Source organism: Acomys russatus, chromosome 4 (genome assembly GCF_903995435.1).
Source record: "Acomys russatus chromosome 4, mAcoRus1.1, whole genome shotgun sequence".
NCBI lineage: Eukaryota > Metazoa > Chordata > Mammalia > Rodentia > Muridae > Acomys > Acomys russatus.
Window position 1 is genome coordinate 80,105,706 of NC_067140.1, and position 11,621 is coordinate 80,117,326.

At 46.0% G+C, this 11,621-nt stretch overlaps 1 protein-coding gene across 1 annotated transcript; it reads left to right on the top strand.

Moving 5' to 3' along the window:
* The first annotated feature begins 318 nt into the window (after positions 1-318).
* Scp2d1 (SCP2 sterol binding domain containing 1) lies at positions 319-789 on the top strand. Its single transcript, XM_051145071.1, has one exon. The coding sequence runs from the start codon at positions 319-321 to the stop codon at positions 787-789; it is 471 nt and encodes a 156-aa protein (XP_051001028.1).
* Positions 790-11,621: the final 10,832 nt, after the last annotated feature.

Consider the following 11,621-nt stretch of genomic DNA (forward strand, 5'->3'; position numbering starts at 1 on the left):
TTCTCTGATCCCCATAGAAGGGTTCAGACCTTTGGCCTTATGGCATCAAGAGTTCTAGTTGGTCTGGTGTGGTGGTGGTGGTGGTGTGTATGTGTATGTGTGTAGAGGGTGTGGCATATTTCTGTCTCACAATTACTTGTCTGAGCCCCTACCCTATGTCATATGTTAAGCTTAGTTGGCCAATAAGATTGTAGCACACATATCAGCCTCAGCCTGAGGCTTGAGCCTTGCCTTTGATGTCACAATCTGTCCTGTAGGCATCAGTGTGGCTACAGTCACTCACAGAGCAGATGGCAAGGTCGAGAGGACCACAGTAAGATGTGGAAGAGAACTGATCCTCAAGCCAAGATCAAAGCAGGGGACAGGCCGCAGACCTGCCGTTCTCTGGCTCTGGGATCAGCCACAGAGTCGGCACTGCCACACTCTCTAGAGCTGTCAGACTTTCAGAGCTTCTCAGTGTTTGAGGACATCAGCCACCACATTAAAGAAGCAGGAGCCCAACTGGTAAAGAAAGTGAATGCCATCTTCCAGCTGGACATCACCAGAGATGGGAAGACCATTCTGCAGTGGACCATTGACCTCAAGAATGGCTCAGGGGACATGTACCTGGGGTCTGCTCGGCTTCCGGCAGACACTGTCTTTATCATCCCTGACTCTGTCTTCACAGACTTAGCTGTGGGTAAGATGAACCCGCAGAAGGCTTTCTTGGCTGGCAAGTTCAAAGTGAGAGGCAAAGTTCTACTTAGCCAGAAGTTGGAGAAGATCTTCAGAGACTGGGCTAAGTTTTAAGCATGTGGGGAAGATAACCCAGGAAAGACCAAGACTTCTGGCTTATTATGATGTTGAGGGGCATCATGCTTAAACTGAAGATTAAAGGAAAAAATAGCCAATATTTTTACTCAAAATTCTTCCTATTCATGTCCGATTGATTTCCTGCTGAGGTGCTGGGACAGTAAAACGTGTTGGAGTGCAATACCTACAAGCTTTGTCTTTTCATTTTCTTAGCTAGGTTTATACTTTGATATGTTAAGGTGAGGGCCACATGGAGCTGAAGGGGTGACTCTGATGTTTGCATTTAAAGGCTGATGGTTTTCTAATATATGTGATTTTTTTTTTTAGTAGTGTGGAGCTTTGGGGGAAGGAAGTGAACATGTGGGCTTAGTTTCAGGAGGAGCAGTTGACATGGGTCTAGCAGTTGGTTCTACAGGCCCTGAGAGGGTGATCCTCACAGCTCTGTGCATGAAACCTGGTGATAGAGGGATGGTGTTCTTGGTATAGTGTAACCTTTGACAGAGTCAGTGCCAGCAAAGTTGAAGGGCACGAAAGATATTCAAGGTCAGTAGTTCTTAGGTCAGATCATGTAGCAGAATTGTCCAGGGGCCTAGTTCAAGTTCAGATGATGGGGAACTCAGTAGGTCCGGCTTGGGGATAATGTGCATTTCTGCCATGTTGCCATGTTGAAGAACTTCTGCAGTCCTCTGTTGTTTGGTACTGACTATGGTTGTTTTATGCAAGACCAGTGAGATGCTGTCACTATTTAAAGTCTCTTCTGAAAACAGGTCACGTAGTTCTCTTTGAGCCATTTCTAGAGAATTAATGTTCTTGGGGGTTTGAGCATTGAGTGTTCTAATCACCAAAGTTCATGCAGGGGTTTTCCTTTTCCTGGTAGCTTTTGTCACATGTTTTCTTTGACGTATGAAGCCAGCTGTAGGGAATTTGGTCTCCTTGTGTGTATGTGTGTATCATTGCTTCACATGTGGTCCGGGCGTATGTTTAAATATGTGCAATACAGACATTCCGAGACTCATATGAAAGTTATGTCAGAACTTTCATGGTCAAACACAGGCGCTGTTTTAGTCTATTCTGTGCTGCTATAATAAAACACTCAAGACTGAGCACTTTATACAAAAGAGAAGTTTATTTGACTTATGGTTTTAAAGGCTGAGAATCCTAAGAACATGGTACTGGAGTGTATTTACCGTTTATTAGGAACTTTCTGTTGTGTTGCATAATGAAAAAGGGTATCACATGGTGAGATAGTAGTTTTGCTAAAGTCAGGTGAATTTTGTCTCTTATAAAGCCACTGGTGACATCATGATGGTCCTACACTCATGACATCATTACAGCCCAATGATCTCTCCAAAATTCCACTTCTAAATACAAGTAGCTTAAACTTGGGGGTTCTGTTTCCAGGACATTAATTTTTAGAAACACATTTAAACCCTGGTACCTACCCAATGGCATGTCATTTTTTAAAGTAATATCTCAGGACAAGCAAATAGATACATATAAATACAAAAAATTATATGTGGGCTAGTGAGATGGCTCAGTGAGTAAGGGAGACTGCTGCCAAGGTTGGCAAGCTGAGTTTGATTTCTAGAATTCACAAAGTGGAAGGAGAATGCACTCCTACAAACTGTCCTGTGACCTTCACAGAAGTAAAGATAACCATTCATCAAGCTAAGAGCACTGGTTAAAATGCAGAGAGTAAGTGGCTGTGGGTGTCCAAGCCCAGCTCTTACACCTACACAGGGAACACTGCAGAAGGGTGTGTATGGAAACACCATGAAGCTCCAGAGGAACAGCCTCCTGCCGTAAGATAGGTAGGTGTCTTCTATATGTGATGTGGAAACTGCACCCATGAACTCTCAAAAATATGGCTGCCCAAACAAGACGTACATAGTGACAATACTAGCTGACAAAGTGGGTGGGGGAAATTTCATAAGGCCAGACCCCTAGATGAAGAGCTACAGGAAACCCGTGGCTACCAAAAGAGGAAATCGGCTCCTTCTTCTGGGATAAGCCCTCTGAATTAGGTTATGCAGTCCCACGTGGTCATCCCTAACTAAACACAGATGTAAATAACACTAAATGGACTCAGTTATATACGCTTATGTACACACACACACACACACACACACACACACACACACACACACACACCACACACACACACCACAATAAGAAAAGGTCATGAATTTGAGGGGGATGAGGCACAATCAAAGAGTTAGAGGGGAAGAGGTGGGATGAAATGACACACAGCATTCATATGAAAGTCTCCAAAACTTAAAAAAAAAAAAAAAAAAAAAAAAAAATATATATATATATATATATATATATATATATATATATATATATATATATATATATAAAAGCTTGGAAGCAAACATTCATTATAGCTATGGTGGCAATTATTTAAAACTGAAAGCAAATGTCCATCCACAGGTAATTGGTGTGTCATACCGTGGAATACTACTTAACAGTAAGAAGGAATGAAGTGTCCTATAACCCGGCAAAGACTGAAATAGAAAAGAAGCCAGAGAGAGCTAAGTAGATACTATACTACTATAAAATACTGAAAAATGTGAAAAAAAAAACCTATTAGAAAATGTAAACTGGCTGGGCAGTGGTGGCACACGCCTTTAATCCCAGTACTCGGGAGGCAGGTAGATCACTGAGTTCGAGGCCAGCCTGGTCTACAAAGCAAGTCCAGGACAGCCAAGGCTGCACAGAGAAACCCTATCTTGAAAAACAAAACAAAACAAACTGTGGCGGCAGAAGTACCACAGCTTGCCGGGGCGCGAGAATGGGCAGGGTGGGATGAGGTGTTGTAAATGGTCATAGGGAATCTGGAGGTGATGATGGATTCCGTCATCTTTGAGTGTAGTGATGGGTTACAGATAATATATAGACCAACACACCATACTGTATACATTATATACGCAATATACATGTGCTTACGGTGTCGCTGTCTCAATGCAAGCCGGTAAAACTGCCACTAAAAGCCAGCATTTATTCATGGTAAGGGCACTCCAGAAGGGGACTTATGACTAACCCCTTCTTGGGGGAAATTAACCTTTTAACCTCCTCACAGGTCTGGTTGCCATCCCTTCCTGATTTGGATGGACCTTAGATTCTCTGTGGAGAAGAAGGCAAAGCAATGGCTGGCGCTCAGGGAGTACCTCTTTGTGGGAAGGAAAGGCTGTTTTGTCCAACTGATGTTCTCTTGAGTAGAATTCACTCCGTAGTAGGAAGTTACTAAGGGTCAAGGTGGTCATCGGTCTGCAGCTTGGCTTCTTTTCTTCCCTGGATCAGGGTATTGATGACCATGCCGTAGCATTCCTGCTGTGTCTTTCATTCAGGGCTGCTGTGTAGGCCTTGGGGGGGGGGGGGCGGGGCTTCATCTCTGGGTTGTTTGTTCGGTAAGTCCAGGCTTCCTCCAATCAGGCCCTGTAATACTGTACATTTTTATCTCCTTTTAAGGGAAATGGCCAGCCCAAGCTCAGGTACCCAGAGTGCCCCGCTCACGCTGTGAGTTGCCTTAGCTTCCTTCCTCTGGTTGGTCTTGAGGCAAGGACTGCTTAGAAACAGGAAGAGGAGACTAGCTCAGCCTGGAGAGGCATTTGACCTATGGCTTGCTCTGACTTGAGAATGAACCTGACACAACTCGGAAAGGCTGAGATATCGGAGGAGCCAACCAGTCGGTGGGACTAACTCTTACAGCGGAGCTGCACGCAGGAGTGAACGGGAGCCTCAAGTACAAAAAGGAAGCCAGTCAGGCCTTGGGAAGCAAGGCAGGAAACCCTTTGTGTGTGTCATATCTGTGTCACCACAGGTTGCTGAGCAACTCCTTGACCCAGATGCCTCATCTGGAGGCAGAGCTAGTAGCCTGCGCGCTGCCAGATTCCAGGGTGCTACAGTCAGGACATGCCCAGCATGGCCGCTCACCAAGCGGTAGCTTCCATCAATGCGAATTCCCCTTCACTTCGGAATGAGAGAAAAGGTAGGTGAGTGGGGGCTTTCATTGGCTCCCATCCCTCTCGAAAAAGCCCATGCTTGGGGTTTCTCATTCTGTGCTCCAGGGACCTCTCTGCCTTTTGCGTTATCCCCAGATGGTGTTCTCAGAAGGTCACATCTGGCTCAAGCACGCATCTGTGTTTTGTTTGGTCAGTACAAAGTTGGCCAGGGCAGTGTTTTTAAAGACTGAGTTAAGACATAAAAATGAGACTCCTGGATTCTCTTTTTTAAAAATTTAGAATTTTGTCCACATTGAGCCCATGTTCCTGCCAGGCAATAGCTCAGGGCTGGGAGTGGGGGTGGGGATGGGGGTGGTATCCTCCAGAAAAGACCCAGCCCCGCCGCCCTGCCCCCTCCCCTCGCTGCACCCTTGGCTCTGATGCTTTGCTTATGGTCCTGGTGTTCCGATGATGTTCACATTGTCATTTTCCCAAGCTGTGCCTGCTCCCTGGGTGTCCTGACTAGGTTTGTTTACGGAAGGGAACACAATGGGATTGCATCTTGGGGGAGTGCTAAACCAAAACAGCATGGCCTGAGATAGACCGGTGAAGACAGCTTTGCCACCTGCAGCAGGTAAGAGAGACTGGGAGGCACTCTAAAGCAATGCGTCCTCCAACAGAGGAAACTGGCGGTCTCCGTTCTTGTTTTAATAAAATTTAAAATTATTTATTCAGATTACATCCCATTGCTATCTCCTCACTTCTATCTTCCCACTCCATCCCCCTCCCTCTTTCCCCCTATTCCCCTCCCTTAGAGGGGACCTCCTCCCCCACCATATGGTCACAGTCTATCAGGTCTCATCCTGGTAGCCTGCTTCCAGTTCCGCTGAGTGCCACCAGGTCTCCCCACCAAGGGAAAGTGGTCAATAGGAGGCAGCAGAGTTCATGTCAGAGGCAGTCCCGGCTGCTCTCCCTGTTCATTGGTTAGATCTGAACATGGGTCTAGGTTTTCTGCTTCCGTTGTCCTTGGTTGGTGCAACAGTTTGTGCAGGCCCCCCTGGATCCAGATCCGCCAGTCTTGATGGTCTCTTGTGGGGCTCCTGGACCCTCTGGGTCCTTCTGTCTCAAAACTAGGGATCTTATTCTCCAGGAGTGAGCATATTCATACACAGTTGGGACCCATTCCTGCACATGCTCAGTTTAAGGTCATAAGTTGTTGTTGTTGTTGTTTTTAATATTTTTTTAGTTTAAAATTTAAGTTTGTGTGTTGTTTGTATGTTGTTGTTGTATGTATGTATGTAGTGTAATCACACAAGTGTAAAAGTATGAATACCTGAGTACAGGCATGTAGAAGCCAGTGGACACTGGTGTCTTCCTCCCTGCTCCTCACCTTACTGCTCTGAGGCAGGATTTCTCACTGAAACACAGGCGCATCCTTTGGGCTGGCCAGTGAGCTCTCAGGAGTCATTTGTCCCTCCCCCATCTTAGAGTTACGGGTGCTTCCAAGCATCCTTGCCTTTTTACATAGATGCTAAGGCCTTCAAGCTCAGCTCTTCACGCTCAGTCAGCAGGTGAGTGATTTCTCCACCCTTGTTTTTGAAATTTTATTTTTAAAGAAATAGGTGTATATGTCTGTGTGTCTGTGTGTGAGTTTGTGAGCATGAGTGCAATGCTTATGGCACTAAGAGAGTTTGAGGTGTATGTAGAGACTGGAGGAGGTCATGAGCTGCCTGGCATGGGTTCTGGGAACTGAACTTGGGTCCTCAGGAAAAGCAGCAAGCACTCCATCCACTGAGCCACCTCTCCAGCTACTGAAGATCACAATTTAAGAGGGAAAAACCCCCAATAAATACATCCTTAACTCAAGGCTCTGGGACATGTTTCAAAGGTTAAGATGGCAGACAGGGATGTGTTGACCATCCTCAACTTACACCATAAAAAATGTAGCTGACAATAAAGGAGAGAAGAGGCATTTCAAAGAGGCATTAACCTGGCAGTCTTACCTCGCAGGAACCTGTCTTGCCCAGTTGCTAATGCAGCTCCTCACAGTAGCTAACTTTATTTTTCCCCCTTAACTGAAACACTGCTTGGTTTTCCCATGACTGTATGACAAATACTACAACTTTAATAGCTCAAAATAATATCCATGCATTAAGTCCCAGTTCTTGCTGACTAGAAGCCCAGGTGGGCTCAGCTCCCAAGGAACGACATCAGGGAATTGGCCAGGCTGCATCTCATGTGAAAATTCAATACAGCAATCACTCCAATTCAGCATTTTGGGGGGTTGTCTGTTGAAACTGCCCACATTCTTGGTTATGTAGCTAGCTCACGCATCTGCAGGGTGAGAGTGCTGCGTGGATTCCTCACGCTTCAAATCTCTTGAGTTTTTCCATCTCAGTCTTCCTTGTCTACTTCCCTGTGGTACCATTGGGCCACTGTAGTTCCAGGATAATCTCCTTAGTCGCTACTGAACTGTTGATTGCACCCTCAGAATCCCTTTGGCCCTGTAACACTTACACAGACCCTCTCCAGTTCATGGGAAGCATATGGGTTGGGGTTATGGCTCAACAGTAGAACAGTAGCCCAGCACGCCAAGGCTTTGGGCTAAAGTTGTGGCACTGTGGAAAAATGGTCAAGTATCAAAGCCCTGGCCTTGTTGGGAGGAATCAGTGTTCCATGGTCCCTAGAGTGAGCCACTCATATGAGGTAAGTGCTCTTGTAAGAGACTCTTGTAAGGTAGAACAGCTTCCAGAATGTTGAGAAAGAGATATCTACTGCCTAAGTCACCCGTCCAGTCTGCTAATCTTGTTATGGCAGATTGAGCTAATGTATGCACGTGACCTGTGCATCATGGCCACAGCCTTCAGGAATGTATGCTCGTGACCTGTGACCCTCATCATGGCTGCAGCCTTCAGGAATGTAAGCTCATGATCTGTGAACCCCATCATGGCCACAGCCTGCAGGAATGTATGCTCGTGACCTGTGAACCCCATCATGGCCACAGCTTTCAGGAATGTATGCACGTGACCTGTGACCCTCATCATGGCTGCAGCCTTCAGAAATGTATGCTCATGACCTGTGAACCCCATCATGGCTGCAGCCTTCAGGACTGACATGCAGAGCCTTCATGCCCACAATTCTATACTTCCACTTTTTCTGACCCCACCATCTAAATTGCACCTAAGCCTTTAGGGACCCCACCCCCCAGTTCAGCTGTTCTCTTCTTCTACAACGTGTGGACCCGAGCGCTGTGTTCTGAGCTTGTGTTGATCTGCTCACCTGGGACAAACACATGTCCTGGCTTTGCCAGCACAGTCCTGGTTCACCAGCCATCTTGCTAGTCATTCAGGTGTTTCTCCCCCCTCTGAGAAGGCTCAGTTCTAAGTCCCCCTCTGCACCCCCGAGGGCTGGGAATGCAGTAGGGCAGGGGCCAGTCAAACCCCTTCCTAGGTTCACGTAGCCTTTTTCTTTGAGAGACTGATGTACTCTATAGACTTCACAACTGTTTGCTGAGTGAGCAAACCTTCTTTAATATTAAAAAAGTTCACAAAGTTCCAAACAGGGGCCTGGCCCAGTGGCTCAGGATGCTTGCGGCTCTTTCAGAGAGACAGTGTGGTTCCCAGCATACCTGTTGGGTAACCCAAACCACTGTAACTCTGATTTCGGGGTATCTAACACCCTCTGTCCTCCACAGGCACTGCACTCACATGCACAAGCCCCCTCCCTGTGCTCATGCACACACATGCACACACACACATACATGCATGCATGCACACATGCATACACATACACGCATACATGCATGAACAACACACACATGCATGCACACACACACACACACACACACGAATGCGCACATGCATACACACAATAAAAAAAACTTATCAGGGAAAAAAATCTGAAAACTATAAAAGAGCATGCAAGGGAAATTGGGTTCTTTGCACCGCAACCTCATCCCTTTCTCACCGTTTCCCGAAAGCTTCCTGTTTGTACTTCTTGATTTAACTCAACAGAGACCAGCGTTCAGGTCAGGTCTGTCCAGCCCTCCTTTTGCTGTTTTTTGTTTTGTTTTGTTTTGTTTTTGTTTTCTTTACCAGAATAAAAGTTGATCACTGATACTATTCCCGACCTTGTATTTTGACTTATTTCATAAAGTACCATGCAAATCTCTTCCTTCAAACATGCTCCTCTCAAAGGGTCAGGAGTGGGTGATTTGACCATGTGGAAAGTTGTTTCCATTTGCCAATGCTCTTTGGAAAATTTTGCATAAGGTGTTGTGTCCAAACACCTCATATTCCAGGAACAAAATCAGCCCTTTCCCTGGGGGAGGGGGGGTTGCGTATTTTCTCTCACTGTGTTGTTTGGGCCATCACAACACTGTAACCCAGAACAGGGTGCCTGCTAAGGGACAGAGACACAGTGGGGTTCCTAGAGCGTGTCTGCTTTTGATCCTGTCTCTGTCCACAGGCCAGCAGAGAAAGCTGTGACATAGTAGGGCTTCGCGTGAGGGTGGTGGGAAGCTCCTATCAGTCATTGGTCTGCCTTTCTGGTGCCCTCAGAATGTTCTGAGCTCTGTGTGGGAACCCAGGCTGCAAAGCAGAAGCCAGTAGGTGGAACCAAATAATCGACTGTATCCGCCCTGTGAGAAACTGTGCTAGGAGCAGTCAAGCATGCAGTTGATTCTTAGGTCTTTTCACAGGATTCTTGACTTTTCTCTCAACCAGGAATGTGTGTGTGTTTGTCCAAAACAAGAAAGGAAGGAAAATCTTTTCTGATGAAGGGTTTTCATCACTGTCACAGGTACAGGGCATTCTGGGAGACACCTCCTCCCCCATCTGTCCAGTTTGCTGTCAATGAAATTCACACTTGGCAGGTTTTCTCTTTTTCTTCTGAGGGATGGGGAGAAGAAAACTTGGCTTGGGTGATTAGATTTACCTGTGATAAACGGAGTATACTTAGAGGTGTGTGTGTGTGTGTCTGTATGCTTAGAGATGTGTGTATGCTTACAGATATGTGTGTGTATATTGTGCATGTGTGTGTGTGCTTAGAAATGTGTGTTGTGTGTATATGTGTTTGCATGTGGTTTGTGTGTGTGTGTGTGTGTGTGTGTGTGTGTACATCAGCTTATCTACTGTACATCATTGGAAAATAGCTCATTACCTCTTTAATCTTGTACTAATTTTCTGTGTGATAAAATACCCCAACACCAACTTAAAGGAGGACTTATTTTGTCCCACAGTTCCAGGAGGACAGAGTCCATTGTGGTGGAGAAGATATGGCCCCAGGCATGGTAGTAGGAGCAGGAGGCTGACTAATCACATTGCATCTGCACAGTAAGGGACTTCCTTCAAAAAAGCGCCACCTCCCAAAGGCTCCATAATCTTCCCAAACAGCACCATCAGCTGGGGACCAAGTGTTCAGCCTTGGGAGCCCATGAAGAGCATCATCTCACGTTCAGACCACTTACTGCACAGCTGCTTCATGCTGTCCACAGACCGTGCACCATAATTCAATGCATAGGGCCTGGCGAGCATTTTGGAGGATGAGATCTGGGCAAAGCAAGAACCCAATTCAACCCACAGTTGAAGTATCATTTTGTTGATCGAACTTAACATTTAGCAAATGCTGGTCAATCTTCCCGTGTCAGTCTCTGTGTTGGCAACAGGATGTGAGGGTAAAGATCCTGTCTCTCACCCAAGGCAGCAGCGTGGCCGTGAAGGGAAAGGGAGAGCTGAGGCTCAGAGCCCACTGAGGTGGGCTGGAGTTAAGAGCAGAGCTCGGAATACTTCTCTAGACATGTCACCTCCATCCTCCTTGACTATGGGCCACATAGTGAGGCCCTGCCTCAGATGATAGATAGATAGAGAGATAGATAGGTAGATAGATAGATAGATAGATGATAGATAGAGAGATAGATACATACATAGATAGAGAGATAGATAGATACATAGATAGATAGATAGATGATAGATAGATAGAGAAATAGATAGATACATAGATAGATAGATAGATAGATAGATAGATAGATAGATAGATAGATCATAGATAGATAGTAGACATGGGCTCTTCACTGAAGTGTAACTGGCACTCAGTCCCATAACAGGACATGACATGACAAAAGCACACCTCAGGATCCCCTCATGAAGGAAAACAGAGGGTGCCAAATTTTGAAACCAGTTCTTACAAGTCTTTAGCTGGGCCTTCTGGGACAGTTGCTGATTTACAGGCTTTCAGGAATCTGTTACATATACCTAGTGGGTTTCAGACCCTGAGGAAAGCCCAGGAAGGGAGAAGAGAACCGGGGAAGAAAAGAGATGGTGATGTCCAAAGAAGGGTAGAACAGGCGGTGCATTGGACTCGAACCTCAGCAGAGCTGACCCATGCAGAGTCTTTAGTGTAAGAGCTCAGCCTCTGGGCCGAGAGTGCCAGACCAGTGTATACCTGAGCAGACACTTACGTGATAAGCTCAAACAATAAAATAGGACATGACAGTGTTCCAGGAAATCCCACTTGTGCCCCCTCAAGTCAGTGATGGGAGCCATTGGTTTACTTCTGACACCACAGATTTTGGTGTCAGATCCCCATCTTTACACTTCCTGTAAGTGAAGCCATGTATGCTGTGTGACCTGCTCTTCCCTCACCCTGACGTACACCTGACATTTGTCCATGCGTATATACTGTTCATATCTTGTTGATACACGGTGCTGTGTGGCATTTGGGGTTGTTTCCACGTTGGGGCAACGTTAAGTTGGCCTCTTGTGAACCTTTGTATACACCTGGGTGACAAGAACTCTATCACTGAATGTACACTACTGTCTTATCCAAGATTTTGATGTCAACAATCACATGGTGTCTTACACACAGTTGGTGCTTCATAAATGCACG

What these genes read in the sequence shown, in the direction of transcription:
- Scp2d1 (XM_051145071.1), top strand. Translation starts at nt 319, where the DNA reads ATGTGGAAGAGAACTGATCCTCAAGCCAAGATCAAAGCAGGGGACAGG.